Raw genomic sequence first — 16640 nt, 5'->3', positions numbered from 1 at the left:
GTGTGTGTGTACACGTGGTACTGTGTGTGTGTGTGTACACGTGGTACTGTGTGTGTGTGTGTGTGTACACGTGGTACTGTGACGTGTGTGTGTACACGTGGTACTGTGACGTGTGTGTGTGTACACGTGGTACTGTGACGTGTGTGTGTGTACACGTGGTACTGTGACGTGTGTGTGTGTACACGTGGTACTGTGTGTGTGTGTGTACACGTGGTACTGTGTGTGTGTGTGTACACGTGGTACTGTGTGTGTGTGTGTGTACACGTGGTACTGTGACGTGTGTGTGTACACGTGGTACTGTGACGTGTGTGTGTGTGTACACGTGGTACTGTGACGTGTGTGTGTGTGTACACGTGGTACTGTGACGTGTGTGTGTGTACACGTGGTACTGTGACGTGTGTGTGTGTACACGTGGTACTGTGACGTGTGTGTGTGTGTACACGTGGTACTGTGACGTGTGTGTGTGTACACGTGGTACTGTGACGTGTGTGTGTGTACACGTGGTACTGTGACGTGTGTGTGTGTACACGTGGTACTGTGACGTGTGTGTGTGTACACGTGGTACTGTGACGTGTGTGTGTACACGTGGTACTGTGACGTGTGTGTGTGTACACGTGGTACTGTGACGTGTGTGTGTGTACACGTGGTACTGTGACGTGTGTGTGTGTACACGTGGTACTGTGACGTGTGTGTGTGTACACGTGGTACTGTGACGTGTGTGTGTACACGTGGTACTGTGACGTGTGTGTGTGTACACGTGGTACTGTGACGTGTATGTGTGTGTACACGTGGTACTGTGACGTGTGTGTGTGTACACGTGGTACTGTGACGTGTGTGTGTGTACACGTGGTACTGTGACGTGTGTGTGTGTACACGTGGTACTGTGACGTGTGTGTGTGTACACGTGGTACTGTGTGTGTGTGTGTGTACACGTGGTACTGTGACGTGTGTGTGTGTGCACGTGGTACTGTGACGTGTGTGTGTGCACGTGGTACTGTGACGTGTGTGTGTGCACGTGGTACTGTGACGTGTGTGTGTGTACACGTGGTACTGTGACGTGTGTGTGTGTACACGTGGTACTGTGACGTGTGTGTGTGTGTACACGTGGTACTGTGACGTGTGTGTGTGTACACGTGGTACTGTGACGTGTGTGTGTGTACACGTGGTACTGTGACGTGTGTGTGTGTACACGTGGTACTGTGACGTGTGTGTGTGTACACGTGGTACTGTGACGTGTGTGTGTGTACACGTGGTACTGTGACGTGAGTGTGTGTACACGTGGTACTGTGACGTGTGTGTGTGTACACGTGGTACTGTGACGTGTGTGTGTGTACACGTGGTACTGTGACGTGTGTGTGTACACGTGGTACTGTGACGTGTGTGTGTACACGTGGTACTGTGACGTGTGTGTGTGTACACGTGGTACTGTGACGTGTGTGTGTGTGTACGTGGTACTGTGACGTGTGTGTGTGTGTACACGTGGTACTGTGACGTGTGTGTGTGTACACGTGGTACTGTGTGTGTGTGTGTACGTGGTACTGTGTGTGTGTGTGTACACGTGGTACTGTGACGTGTGTGTGTGTACACGTGGTACTGTGACGTGTGTGTGTGTGTACACGTGGTACTGTGACGTGTGTGTGTGTACACGTGGTACTGTGACTTGTGTGTGTGTGTGTGTACACGTGGTACGGTGACGTGTGTGTGTGTGTGTACACGTGGTACGGTGACGTGTGTGTGTGTACACGTGGTACTGTGACGTGTGTGTGTGTACGCGTGGTACTGTGACGTGTGTGTGTGTGTACGCGTGGTACTGTGACGTGTGTGTGTGTGTACACGTGGTACTGTGACGTGTGTGTGTGTGTACACGTGGTACTGTGACGTGTGTGTGTACACGTGGTACTGTGACGTGTGTGTGTACACGTGGTACTGTGACGTGTGTGTGTGTGTACACGCTGTACTGTGACGTGTGTGTGTGTACGTGGTACTGTGACGTGTGTGTGTGTGTACACGCCGTACTGTGACGTGTGTGTGTACACGTGGTACTGTGACATGTGTGTGTGTACACGTGGTAATTTGACGTGTGTGTGTGTACACGTGGTACTGTGACATGTGTGTGTGTACACGTGGTACTGTGACGATTGTGTGTGTACACGTGGTACTGTGACATGTGTGTGTGTACACGTGGTACTGTGACGATTGTGTGTGTACACGTGGTACTGTGACGTGAGTGTGTGTACACGTGGTACTGTGACGTGAGTGTGTGTACACGTGGTACTGTGACGTGTGTGTGTACACGTGGTACTGTGACGTGTGTGTGTACACGTGGTACTGTGACGTGTGTGTGTGTACACGTGGTACTGTGACGTGTGTGTGTGTGTGTACGTGGTACTGTGACGTGTGTGTGTGTACACGTGGTACTGTGACGTGTGTGTGTGTGTGTACGTGGTACTGTGACGTGTGTGTGTGTGTGCACGTGGTACTGTGACGTGTGTGTGTGTACACGTGGTACTGTGACTTGTGTGTGTGTGTACACGTGGTACTGTGACTTGTGTGTGTGTGTGTGTGTACACGTGGTACGGTGACGTGTGTGTGTGTACACGTGGTACTGTGACGTGTGTGTGTGTGTACACGTGGTACTGTGACTGTGTGTGTACACGTGGTACTGTGACGTGTGTGTGTGTGTACACGCTGTACTGTGACGTGTGTGTGTGTACGTGGTACTGTGACGATTGTGTGTGTACACGTGGTACTTTGACGTGTGTGTGTGTGTGTACACGTGGTACAGTGACGTGTGTGTGTGTGTGTGTTGAGCCGTTTTAACCCTTCTGTCGCCTCGGTTCTGCTGCTTTCCACCCCGAAGCCCCCGCCAAGCAGTTGGTGCAGTCCACTGCTCTCGCTTCCATCGCTGCCCTCGGTAAGAAACCACTCCACAGGGCGGGGGGTGACGGATGGACGGAAAAGGGTGACACGGGGGGTGACCGCTTTCGCAATCTCGGGCGTCCTTTTTCCCGCACGGACTTTTAGGTGCCGGCCGCCAATGTGACCGCCCCCCTGCCTGTGTGTGTGTGTGTGTGCGCGTGTCTCTGTGTGTGTCCGTGTGTGTGTGTGTCTCTGTGTGTGTCTCTGTGTGTGTGTGTCTGTGTGTGTGTGTCTCTGTGTGTGTGTGTGCGCGTGTGTGTGTGTGTGTGTCTCTGTGTGTGTGTCTCTGTGTGTGTGTGCGCGTGTGTGTGTCTGTGTGTGCACGTGTGTGTATGTCTCTGTGCGCGTGTGTGTGTGTCTCTGTGCGTGTGTGTGTGTCTGTGCGTGTGTGTGTGTCTTTGTGTGTGTGTCTGTGTGTGTGCGCGTGTGTGTGTGTGCACGGCAAAACAACCCCCTACCTCCTCGCGGTGCCGGACGGGCAACTCTGTCGTGGACAGCGCTGTGGGGGGAGATCCAATTTTGATTGGCTCCTCCCCTCATGGCATATGTGTCCACCACAGGGGCTAAACGGGGGCTCTGGACGGGTGCGAGGGGCTGGTAACCCCTCCACCTTCAATTAATTACCACGAAACTACGAATTAAACTGAAATATGTAACAACTAAGCTTGTGCCGGAGGCCCCGGGGGGCCAGGCGTCTATGACGTCTCCTGGCCAAACCCCAATTGGCGGAGCCAGGAGATTGAATACCTACCCTCGGGGCTACTCCAGAAACAACGAAAAGCCACTACGGTTGGCCACGTGGAATGTTCGAACGCTCACTGCAGAGGAGAGGCTGCCACTCCTCTGTCGGGAGCTGGACCGGTACTGCCTGGATCTATGCGGCATTCAGGAGGTCCGGTGGACCGGCTCTGGCTCCTGCCACCATGAGGGGTGGACAGTCCTCTACTCGGGGCAGCAGACTGCCAAACAACAGGGTGTGGGTCTTCTTTTTAACAAAAGAATGAAGGGGGCGTGGGAGCGTGGCGGTGAGGTGTGGGAAGCTGTAAGCCCCAGGCTACTTTGGGCTCGCCTTCCCATCAACCGGAGGCGAGGAATGGTGGTCGTGGTTACTTATGCCCCCACCGAAGATGAACATCCGTGGAGGGATGCAGGCAAAGCCGATGAGTCAGATGCCTTCTATGACCTCCTGTCACAGGTGCTGGCTAAAGTGGCCCCTCGGGATAGAGTCATCATGTTGGGTGACTTCAATGCCCGAGTTGGTCATGATACTGGCACCTGGTCTGGAGTGATTGGAGGGCATGGGCCAGATCAGCTCAATAACAATGGTAGGAGGCTGCTAGATTTTTGTGCAGCCCATGGGCTTGTAATTACCAACACGCTGTTCCGGCATCGGCGCATCCACACAACATCATGGATGCATGCCGGGTCCAAGCAAGAACATCTGCTGGACTACATAGTGACGGACCAGCGAATGCGAGCCCATGTCCTTGACACCAGGACCTACCGTGGAGCTGATCTGCCCTCTGACCATCGACTAGTCATCTGTAAGATGCGCCTGCCATTCTTCCACTCCGGTGGTGGGTGTACACCCAGGACCCCATTCCAACCTAAAGTGGCCTGGTCTCAGTTATCTGATGAAAGTTGCAAGCGAGAATTTCATCATCGCTTGCGGCTGGGATTGGCATCGTCCCCGACTCCTCCTGATGTCGAGGGTAAATGGGCGAGGTTTAGGACTGACTCATGCAGCTGCAATGGCTGCTTTGGGTACGCGGTCCAGACCTCCCCAGACACCCTGGATGACAGAGGAGTTGTTCACGATGGTTGAGAAAAAGCGACAGGCCCACTGTCATCGGCTACAGAATCCCACGTCAGAGAATGAGGAGGCTTACCGCAGCCTTCGCTCGGAGGTTCGGAGAGCCGTGAGGCGCTGCAAGGATGGGTGGTGGTCGCGGGTCGCTGAGGAGATGGAGTCTGCCTCAGTGGCCCGTGATCACAAATCTCTATTTAACTCCATCAAAAAAGTAACCTGCAGCGCCACACCTATTACCATCATTAGGGGAAAAAACGGTGATCCAATTTCCGACCCCCAGGAACAGGTTCGCAGATTTGCTGAGCATTTCTGTGAGGTCCTGGGGGAGGGAAAATCCCTCAGCCAGGAAAACATCGTGGCACAAAGTGAGGATGACCCTGCTGAGGCTGCGGTGCCTCAAATATTGGATGAAGTCACCCCCTGTGAGTGGCTGGCTGAGGTGCCATCTGCTGAGGAAGTATTGAAGGCGATCCGGAGTCTGAGACCAGGAAAGGCAGCGGGCAGAGATGATCTCCCAAGCGAAATGCTGAGGGAGGGTGGCGTTTGTGCACAGACTGCCCTATATGACATCATAACAACAGTCTGGACCACTGGACGGGTTCCGCAGGATTGGAAGGATGCCCTGGTGGTCCCCCTTTTTAAGAAGGGGGACCGCACAGACTGTAACAACTACAGGGGCATCTCACTCCTCAGTGTGCCGGGAAAGGTCCTGGCAAGGATTATTCAGCATCGCCTTGCCAGGCACGCTGAGGAGAGGCTTGCGGAGCCCCAATGCGGTTTCAGGAAAGGGCGGTCCTGCACAGATGCCATATTTTCTGTCCGTCTGCTACAGCAGAGGTGTAGGGAATTCCAACAAGACCTACATCTCTGCTTTATTGACCTGGTCAAGGCCTATGATACCATCAGTAGGCCTGGGCTCTGGGTCGTTCTTCGTGCTTTTGGAGTACCTGACCCTCTGCTCACGATCATTAAGGACCTTCATGATGGTGAGCGGGCCCGGGTAAAACTACGTGGCCGGGAGTCAGAGCCATTCCCTGTACACCTTGGGGTGCGACAGGGATGTCCTCTGGCTCCCACATTATTTAACATCTATTTTGACCACGTAGTTCGTGAAGCCTTCAATAGCTGTACCAGGGGAATCTCCATATGGTACAGATATAATGGGAGGCTAATCGATGCCCGGGTGCGGTCAAGGGATGGCTCCCTATTGCTCAACCACGTTATGTATGCTGATGACTTGGTAATAGCTGCTCAGTCAGAGGAGGAGTTGGAGACGCTGCTGCTGAGACTGGAGCGTGCCACTAAGAGGTGGGGCCTTACCATCAGCCCCACCAAAACTAAGCACCTGCCTGGGTATTTTGTACCATCGGACACTCCACCCCCACAACTCCCAATCGGTGATGGGGCAGTTGTGGAGAGAGTGGAGAGTTTCCCATACCTGGGCAGTGTGCTTATGACTGGCTCCAGTTTAACAGCAGAGGTCTCACTCCGAATCAGTCGAGCGGCAATATCTTTTCATCAGTTGCGTAACGCTGTGTGGAAGCTACCTGGTCTGTCGCTCCGCACTAAGCTTCAGGTCTTCTCGGCCACGGTCATTCCCTCCCTTCTCTACGCTTGCGAAACGTGGACCCCCCTAATGGAACATCTTCGCCGCTTAGAAACATTTAGGCTGGCCTGCCTACGATCCATCCTGGGTTTAACCAGACTGGATTGCGTGAGGAGCTCACAAATCCTTGAAAGATCTGGGCAGGGTCCCATCGGTGAGCTCCTCCGGCAGGCAAGGCTGCGATGGCTGGGTCATGTAGCCCGCATGCCCAGCCACCGCATGCCGAAACAGCTTTTGTTTGGCCGGATTGAGGGGGCTAAGCGGGCGCGGCACGGGCTAGAGAAGAGATGGAGTGATGTGGTACAGGAGGACGTGGAGCTGAGTGGACTTGCCGATGACTGGTACCAGCGGTGTCAAGATCGGCCTCTGTGGAGGAGGCTCGTGAAGGATGCTACTGGGCAGTTGGAGGCAGTCGCCCTCCAACAACAACGGAGGGCGGAGGAGCGACGCTCACAACAGCGAGCGGAGCGCCGGGTGGCTAAAGCACAGCAGGTTGGCACAGTAGGGGGCACAGGTGGTGCATCAGCCAGTCATCTCAGTCAGTCGACCCGTGGCACCTGGGTCTGCCCCGTGACCTCCTGCCAGCGGGCGTTCGACACTTCACGTGGCCTCAGGGTGCACATAGCCTGGCACAAGCGTCGTGGTGACGTCACCGCCACTTAGTGGCGAATGGCGGTTGTTGTTGTTGTTGTTGTGTGCACGTGTGTGTGTGTCTGTGTGTGTGTGTGTGTGAGCGTGTGTGTGTCTCTGTGTGTGTCTCTGGGTGTGTGTGTTGGAGCTGTGGTTAACATGGCGACTCGTCGTTAACACGGCGACTCGTTAACACGGCGATTCTTTTACCACGGCGACGCGTTAACATGTTAACACGGCGACTAGTTAACACATTAACACAGCGACCCATGAACACGGCGACCTGTTAACGCGGTGCGTGGTCGTCACAGCAATGACAGCCGGTCCGGCGATCTTTTTTTTTTTTCCCGGTGCCGCGGGTCCGGGACTTCCCTTGCCGGGAGTTTGCCGCTGGTGCCATGGGTGGCGTTGTTGATTTTTAAATGGCGCGACCAAACTGTGGTGGCGGTGGCGGCGGTGGTGGTTGGTGGTGGTGGTGGTGGCGTGGCTAGGAGGGCTGGGAGCCTACGCCTCGGACAGCGACGTCTCGGACATCGGAGGGGACGAGGACGACGACGACCCCCACCTTGCCGATGACGGTGGCGGTGACGGTGACGGAAACAAACGAAGGTGGTCCGGAGCTGCTCCGGCGGCGGTGCCGGCGTCGGCGGCGCGTGCCGGAAGGGGAGGCGGTGATCACGACGAGGAGGAGGACGATGAGGAGGAGGAGACTGACGATGAGACACTGCAGGCGCGCATCCACGACAAGCAGGAAGCCTTCAGGAAGCGCGAAGCCGCTCAGCAGCAGGGTTAGGGACGCACACACAGACACACACACAGACACAGACACACACACAGACACACACACAGACACAACAACAACCGCCATTCGCCACTAAGTGGCGGTGACGTCACCACGACGCTTGTGCCAGGCTATGTGCACCCTGAGGCCACGTGAAGTGTCGAACGCCCGCTGGCAGGAGGTCACGGGGCAGACCCAGGTGCCACGGGTCGACTGACTGAGATGACTGGCTGATGCACCACCTGTGCCCCCTACTGTGCCAACCTGCTGTGCTTTAGCCACCTGGCGCTCCGCTCGTTGTTGTGAGCGTCGCTCCTCCGCCCTCCGTTGTTGTTGGAGGGCGACTGCCTCCAACTGCCCAGTAGCGTCCTTCACAAGCCTCCTCCACAGAGGCCGAGCTTGACACCGCTGGTACCAGTCATCGGCAAGTCCACTCAGCTTCACGTCCTCCTGTACCACATCACTCCATCTCTTCTCTAGCCCGTGCCGCGCCCGCTTAGCCCCCTCAATCCAGCCGAACAAAAGCTGTTTCGGCATGCGGTGGCTGGGCATGCGGGCTACATGACCCAGCCATCGCAGCCTTCCCCGCTGGAGGAGCTCACCGATGGGACCCTGCCCAGATCTTTCAAGGATTTTTTAGCTCACACAATCCAGTCTGGTTAAACCCAGGATGGATCGTAGGCAGGCCAGCCTAAATGTTTCTAACTGGCGAAGATGTTCCATTAGGGGGGTCCACGTTTCGCAAGCGTAGAGAAGGGAGGGAATGACCGTGGCCGAGAAGACCTGAAGCTTAGTGCGGAGCGACAGACCAGGTAGCTTCCACACAGCGTTACGCAACCGATGAAAAGATATTGCAGCTCGACTGATTCGGAGTGAGACCTCTGCTGTTAAACTGGAGCCGGTCATAAGCACACTGCCCAGGTATGGGAAACTCTCCACTCGCTCCACAACTGCCCCATCACCGATTGGGAGTTGTGGGGGTGTAGTGTCCGATGGTACAAAATACCCAGGCAGGTGCTTAGTTTTGGTGGGGCTGATGGTAAGGCCCCACCTCTTAGTGGCACGCTCCAGTCTCAGCAGCAGCGTCTCCAACTCCTCCTCTGAATGAGCAGCTATTACCAAATCATCAGCATACATAACGTGGTTGAGCAATAGGGAGCCATCCCTTGACCGCACCCGGGCATCGATCAGCCTCCCATTATATCTGTACCATATGGAGATTCCCCCGGTACAGCTATTGAAGGCTTCACGAACTACGTGGTCAAAATAGATGTTAAATAATGTGGAAGCCAGAGGACATCCCTGTCGCACCCCAAGGTGTACAGGGAATAGCTCTGACTCCCGACCACGTAGTTTTACCCGGGCCCGCTCACCATCATGAAGGTCCTTAATGATCGTGAGCAGAGGGTCAGGTATTCCAAAAGCACGAAGAACAACCCAGAGCCCAGGCCTACTGATGGTATCATAGGCCTTGACCAGGTCAATAAAGCAGAGATGTAGGTCTTGTTGGAATTCCCTACACCTCTGCTGTAGCAGGCGGACAGAAAATATGGCATCTGTGCAGGACCGCCCTTTCCTGAAACCGCATTGGGGCTCCGCAAGCCTCTCCTCAGCGTGCCGGGCAAGGCGATGCTGAATAATCCTTGCCAGGACCTTTCCCAGCACACTGAAGAGTGAAATGCCCCTGTAGTTGTTACAGTCTGTGCGGTCCCCCTTCTTAAAAAGGGAGACCACCAGGGCATCCTTCCAATCCTGCGGAACCCGTCCAGTGGTCCAGACTGTTGTTAGGATGTCATATAGGGCAGTCTGTGCATAAACGCCACCCTCCCTCAGCATTTCGCTTGGGAGATCATCTCTGCTCGCTGCCTTTCCTGGTCTCAGACTCCAGATCGCCTTCAGTACTTCCTCAACAGATGGCACCTCAGCCAGCCACTCACAGGGGGTGACTTCTTCCAATATTTGAGGCACCACAGCCTCAGCAGGGTCATCCTCACTTTGTGCCACGATGTTTTCCTGGCTGAGGGATTTTCCCTCCCCCAGGACCTCAGAAATGCTCAGCAAATCTGCAAACCTGTTCCTGGGGATCGGAGATTGGATCAGCGTTTTTTCCCCTAATGATTGTAATAGGTGTGGCGCTGCAGGTTACTTTTTTGATGGAGTTAAATAGACATTTGTGATCACGGGCCACTGAGGCAGACTCCATCTCCTCAGCAACCCGCGACCACCACCCATCCTTGCAGCGCCTCACGGCTCTCCGAACCTCCGAGCGAAGGCTGCGGTAAGCCTCCTCATTCTCTGACGTGGGATTCTGTAGCCGATGACAGTGGGCCTGTCGCTTTTTCTCAACCATCCTGAACACCTCTGTCAGCCAGGGTCTCTGGGGAGGTCTGGACCACGTACCCAAGGCAGCCATTGCAGCTGCATGAGTCACAGTCCTAAACCTCGCCCATTTACCCTCGACATCAGGAGGAGTCGGGGACGATGCCAATCCCAGCCGCAAGCGATGATGAAATTCTTGCTTGCAACTTTCATCAGATAACTGAGACCAGGCGTCTTTAGGTTGGAATGGGGTCCTGGGTGTACACCCATCACCGGAGTGGAAGAATGGCAGGCGCATCTTACAGATGACAAGTCGATGGTCAGAGGGCAGATCAGCTCCACGGTAGGTCCTGGTGTCAAGGACATGGGCTCGCATCCGCTGGTCCGTCACTGTAGTCCAGCAGATGTTCTTGCTTGGACCCGGCATGCATCCATGATGTTGTGTGGATGTGCCAATGCCGGAACAGCGTGTTGGTAATTACAAGCCCATGGGCTGCACAAAAATCTAGCAGCCTCCTACCGTTGTTATTGAGCTGATCTGGCCCATGCCCTCCAATCACTCCAGACCAGGTGCCAGCATCATGACCAACTCGGGCATTGAAGTCACCCAACATGATGACTATCCCGAGGGGCCACTTTAGCCAGCACCTGTGACAGGAGGTCATAGAAGGCATCTGACTCATCGGCTTTGCATGCATCGCTCCACGGATGTTCATCTTCGGTGGGGGCATAAGTAACCACGACCACCATTCCTCGCCTCCGGTTGATGGGAAGGCGAGCCCAAAGTAGCCTGGGTCTTACAGCTTCCCACACCTCACTGCCACGCTCCCACGCCCCCTTCATTCTTTTGTTCAAAAGAAGAGCCACACCCTGTTGTTTGGCAGTCTGCTGCCCCGAGTAGAGGACTGTCCACCCCTCATGGTGGCAGGAACCAGAACCGGTCCACCGGACCTCCTGAATGCCACATAGATCCAGGCGGTACCGGTCCAGCTCCCGACAGAGGAGTGGCAGCCTCTCCTCCGCAGTGAGCGTTCGAACATTCCACGTGGCCACCCGTAGTGGCTTTTCGTTGTTTCTGGAGGAGCCCCGAGGGTAGATATTCAATCTCCTGGCTCCGCCAATTGGGGTTTGGCCAGGAGACGTCATAGACGCCTGGCCTCCCGGGGCCTCCGGCACAAGCTTATTAGTTAAATTTTGTATTCGTAGTTTAGTGGTAATTAATTGAAGGTGGAGGGGTTACCAGCCCCTCGCACCCGTCCAGAGCCCCCGTTTAGCCCCTGTGGTGGACACAGATGCCGTGAGGGGAGGAGCCAATCGAAATTGGACCTCTCCCCACAGCACTGTCCACGACAGAGTTGCCCGTCCGGCACCGCGAGGAGGTAGGGGGTTGTTTTGCCGGACTACAGACACACACCAGACACACACCAGACACACACCAGACACACACACAACACGCACACACATGACACACGACACACACACACACACACGACACACACACGCGTTACCCCAACAGTCATACCACGATAAAGATACCACAGCAAAAATACCATGACAATGATACGACAATAAAATCACGACAGCGATGCCATGACAATAGCACCACGATAATAACTACCACGATAGTAACGCCACAACGGCGTCACACCGTGCGTGCGTGCGTGCAGGCAGCGACTCGGACGGCCACGACAGGTCGCAGGACCCCGTGCGGCCCGCCCCTTTGCGTGGGGGCGGGGACAGCCCCCCCTCCCCCTCCCCGCAACTCCCCCCCCAGCCCCTCCCCCTTCCGCCGCCGCCGCCGCCGTCGTCGTCGTGCCGACCCAGGGCCACGGCGGAGGCCGACGAGGCCGAGAAGCCCTGCGCTGGCCGGCGCAGCCGTTGGGACAACCAGGAGAAGCCTGACGCAAGGGCCGCCGCCGCCGCAGCCGCAGCCGCAGCCGCCAAGGAGACGCCGGCTCCGCCGAGCGCCGCTGCGACGGCCGCGGCCGGCGTCGCCGCCCGCGGCGTCCCGGCGGCCGCCCCCTCCCGGCGGTCGCCGGAGCCGCGGCCTCGCCCGGCGGCGGGGAAAGGGGGGACGGAGGAGGCGACGGCGACGGAGGAAGAGGCCGCGGCTCGGGGCCCCGACAAGGCCAAGGCGAAGCGGCGACGCCGGAAGCAGCAGCGGCGTCGGCGCGGCAGCGGCGGCAGCGGCGGCAGCGGCGGCAGCGGCGGCAGCGGCAGCAGCGCCGGCGGCAGCGGCGGCGGTAGCGGCGGCGGTAGCAGCGGCGACAGCGACAGCGACGATCGGGGATCGCAGTCGGGAAAGAAGCGCCGCAAGAGGAGGAGGAAGAGCCGGCGGGGCGGTCGCGACGACTCCGCGGCCGTCGCCGACTCCTCCGGGAAGAGGCGAAAAGTCCGGAGCCCGGAACGCCGGAGCCCGGAACGCCGGAGCCCGGAACGCCGGAGCCCGGAACGCCGGAGCCCGGAACGCCGGGAGAGGCAGCGGGAGCGGACGGGGAAAAGCGCCGGAGGCGTCGCGAAGAGGGAGGCGAGGAGGAGGAGGAGCAGCCGGAGCCGGAGCCGGAGCCGGAGCCGGAGCCGGGATAGGAGGGACGGAGATTTGGGAGGGAGGCGGCATTCCCGGTCGGAGCGCCGCAACGCCGGCAGCCCCGCGGACGGGAAGGGAAGGAGCCGAAAGAGGGACGAGCGGGACAGGGACAGGGGGGAGAGGGACAGGGACAGGGGGGAGAGGGACAGGGACAGGGGGGAGAGGGACAGGGACAGGGGGGAGAGGGACAGGGACAGGGGGGAGAGGGACAGGGACAGGAGAGGGGAGAGGGACAGGAGAGGGGAGAGGGACAGAGGGGAGAGGGACAAGGATCGCCACAAGGGTGGGGGGGCGGACAGGGAGAGCGAGCGGGCGAGGACGAGGGAGAGAGACGGAGGAGACAGGGGCGGCGGTAGAGACAGAGACAGGGACAGGGCCAAGGCGAAACGGAGCAGCAGCAACCGCCCGTCGGCGGAGCGGCCCGCCAAACCCGCCGAACGACGCCCGTCCGGCAAGAAGCCGCCCGCCGCCGCCGCCGCCGCCGGCAAGCGCGCCGTGGGCAACGGCGGCGAGCGGAAGGAGCGGAGCGGCGACAGCGGCAGCAGCAGCAGCAGCTCTGAGGACCGGGACCGCAAGGCGTCGGCGTCGGCCGCGAAGAAGACAAAGAAGAGGAGGGACGACGACGACGACGACGAGGAGGAGGAGGAGGAGGAGGGAGCCACGGCGATTGCGGCACCGGCGGCGATGGAGCTGCCCGCCGGGGAGAGAGGGAGGCACCGGTCTGGTAAGACGACGGAGGCGGCGAATGCCAAGCGGGAGTCTGAGTCCTCGTGAAGGTAGGCGCTGCCACAGGGGCGGGCGTGGGGGGGGCGGGCGGGCGGCGCGGGGGGCGGGGGTCGTTGGCGTTGGTTGGTTGCAGTGGCTTGTGCGGTCGTGTGTCCGCGCGTGGGTCTGTGTTTACGTGTGTCTGTGCGTGCACGTGTCTGTGTGTGCACGTGTCTGCGGTCGTGTATCCGCGGGTGTGTCTGCGCATGTGCATGCGCGTGTGTGCATGTCTGCGTGTGTGCGTGCATGCGTCCGCGCGTGTCTGTGCATGTGCGGTCGCGCGTCTGCGTGTGCGTCTGCGCGTGCGTGCGTGCGTCCGCGCACGTCTGTGCATGGCTGTGTCCGCGTGTGTCTGTGTAGTTGCTCGCTGACAACTTTGTGCGATGTGAAAGAAGTTCAACATACACACTTGCCCTGAACAGTCTGACAAGGTTATAGAGGGGGGAATCTTTGTGTCCGTGTGTCCGTGTGTCTGTGTGTATCGGCTGTTCCCTTCGTGGCGCTTGTAGCCACCACAGCGGCCCAATGGGGGCTCTGGACAGGTGCGAGGGGCTGCTTAACCGCATCCACCTTCGAATCAACTACCGCTAAACTACGTGCAAAATAGCTAACAAAGCTTGTGCCGCAGGCACCGGATGGGGGTGACGTCTTCTGGCCGAACCCCATTTGGCAGAGCCAGGATATTGAATCTTTACCCTCGGGGTTCCTCCAGAAATGGCAGAAAACCACCGTGGGTGGCCATGTGGAATATTTGAGCGCTCACTGCGGAGGAGAGGCTGCCACTCCTTTGTCGGGAGCTGGATGGGTACCGCCTGGATCTTTGCGGTATTCAGGAGGTCCGGTAGAACGGCTCTGGCTCTTGCCACCATGAGAGGTGGACAGTCCTCTACTCGGCAGGAGACTGCCAAACAACAGGGAGTGCCTCTTATTCTGAACAAAAGATTGAAGGGGGCGTGGGAGCGTGGCGATGAGGTGTGTGAAGCTGTAAGCCCCAGGCTACTGTGGGTTCGCCTTCCCATCGACCAGAGGCGAGGAGTGGTGGTCGTGGTTACTTATGCCCCCACGGATGATGAACATCCGTGGAGGGATGCAGGCAAGGCCGATGATTCAGATGCCTTCTATGACCTCCTGTCACAGGTGCTAGATAAAATGGCCCCTCGGGATAGAGTCGGGTCCAAGCAAGAACATCTGCTGGACTACTTAGTGATGGAACAGCGGATGCAAGCCCATGTCCTTGACACCAGGACCTACCGTGGAACTGATCTTCCCTCTGACCATCGGGTTGTCATCTGCAAGATGTGCCTGCCATTCTTCCACTCCGGTGGTGGGTGTACACTCAGGACCCCATTCAAACCTAAGGTGGCCTGGTCTGAGCTTGCTGATGAAAGTTGCAAGCGAGAATTGCAGCTGGAGTTGGCATCGCCCCCCACTCCTGCTGGTGCCGAGGAGAAATGGGCGAGGTTTAGGACTGTGGCTCATGCAGCTGTGTTGGGTACACGGTCCAGACCTCCCCAGAGACCCTGGCTGACAGAGGAGGTGTTCAGGCTGGTTGAGAAAAAGCGACGGGCCCACTCTAATCATCTACAGCATCCCACGTCCGAGAATTTAGGAGGCTTACCGCAGCCTTCGCTCGGAGGTTCGGAGAGCTGCGCGGCGCTGCAAGGATGGGTGGTGGTCGTGGGTTGCTGCGGAGATGGATCTGCCTCAGTAGCCCCGCTATCACAAATCACTCTTTAACGCCTTGCCTGGCAGCACGCTGAGGAGAGGCTTGCGGAGACCCAATGTGGTTTCAGGCCAGTGCGGTCCTGCACAGATGCCACACTCTCTGCCTGTTTGCAACAGCAGAGGTGTAGGGAATTCCAACAAGACCTACATCTCTGCTTTATTGACTTGTTCAAGGCCTATGCTACCATCAACAGGCCTGGGCTCTGGGTTGTTCTTTGTGTTTTCGGAGTCCCTGACCCGCTGCTCACGATCATTAAGGACCTTCATGATGGTGAGCAGGACCGGGTAAAACTACATGGCCGGGAGTCACATCCATTCCCTGTAGACCTTGGGGTACGACAGGGATGTCCTCTGGCTCCCACATTATTTAACATCTATTTCGAGCACGTAGTTCGTCAAGCCTTCAATAGCTGTACCGGGGGAATCTCCATCTCGTACAGATACAATGGGAGGCTGATCGATGCCCGGGTGCGGTCAAGGGATGGCTCCCTATTGCTCAACCACGTTATGTATGCCGACGATCTGGTGATTGCTGCCCACCCAGAGGAGGAGTTGGAGGCGCTGCTGCAGAACCTGGAGCTTAAATTTTGACTTTTGTGACTGCAGGAATTCATATTCTTTGGTTCTTTTGGTAAAGTCACGTAGATAGAAACATAATAAAAGATAAAGTGAATAATAAATAAATAAAACATCACAGTACATTAAAATAAATAACTCTGTACATAAAATTCGTGCTCTGATCCCATCTGTGAAGGACAAGATTCCTGACATGCAATATCCCGGCGTCTACAAACTGTGGCAGCAGTTACATTGGGGAAACTAAGCGACACGTGTCGGACCGTGCTCGTGAACAGAAGGCTGATTTGAAACTCGGCACAACCAATACTTCTGCCGTGGCTGATCGTTATTTTAATGCGGCTGGCTCACACGAAATTGATTTCTCTAGGACGGTGTGTACTTTGCAAGCCTACTGGCTATCAACAGAGATTCATTCATGAAGCCATCCATATATACAGACACAATTTGAACCGAGAGGATCGTTATTAACTCGGCAATCGTTAGAAAGATGTCATTATTTTTTTAGACTGCCAAAATACTCCGATTAAGAACCAGGCTACAGTCTACATTCGTTTTTTATTATTTATTTTATTCACTTTATTATGATTTTTCTGTCTGTCACTTTACCGAAAGAACCAAAGAATATGAACCTGGAGTTTGCCACTAAGAGGTGGGGACTTACCATCAGCCCCACCAAAACGAAGCACCTGCCTGGGTATTTTGTACCATCGGACACTCCACCCCCACAACTCCTAATTGGTGATGGGGCAGTTGTGGAGAGAGTGGAGAGTTTCCCATACCTGGGCAGTGTGCTCATGACCAGCTCTGGTTTGACAGCAGAGGTCTCCGAATCAGTCGAGCGGCAATATCTTTTCATCGGCTGCGTAACGCTGCTGTGTGGAAGCTACCTGGTCTGTCGCTCCGCACCAAGCTTTGGGTC

General features: G+C 56.7%; 1 protein-coding gene across 1 annotated transcript in view; it reads left to right on the top strand.

Moving 5' to 3' along the window:
• Window positions 1-16640, top strand: part of PNISR (PNN interacting serine and arginine rich protein) — a 36692-nt gene that overhangs the window by 17676 nt on the left and 2376 nt on the right. The window contains exons 9-11 of the mRNA XM_076055887.1: window positions 2861-2914; window positions 7457-7753; window positions 11733-13428. Coding sequence (XP_075912002.1) covers window positions 2861-2914; window positions 7457-7753; window positions 11733-13426 — 2045 coding nt within the window. The 3' untranslated portion in view covers window positions 13427-13428. The remainder of the gene's footprint in view (window positions 1-2860; window positions 2915-7456; window positions 7754-11732; window positions 13429-16640) is intronic.

The sequence above is a fragment of the Petromyzon marinus genome, chromosome 73 (assembly GCF_048934315.1).
Source record: "Petromyzon marinus isolate PM22_M1 ecotype Great Lakes invasive population chromosome 73, UKy_Petmar_22M1.pri1.0, whole genome shotgun sequence".
Taxonomy (NCBI): Eukaryota; Metazoa; Chordata; class Hyperoartia; order Petromyzontiformes; family Petromyzontidae; genus Petromyzon; species Petromyzon marinus.
Note: the sequence above shows the minus strand (reverse complement) of the source record. Positions and strands in the feature narration are given on the sequence as shown.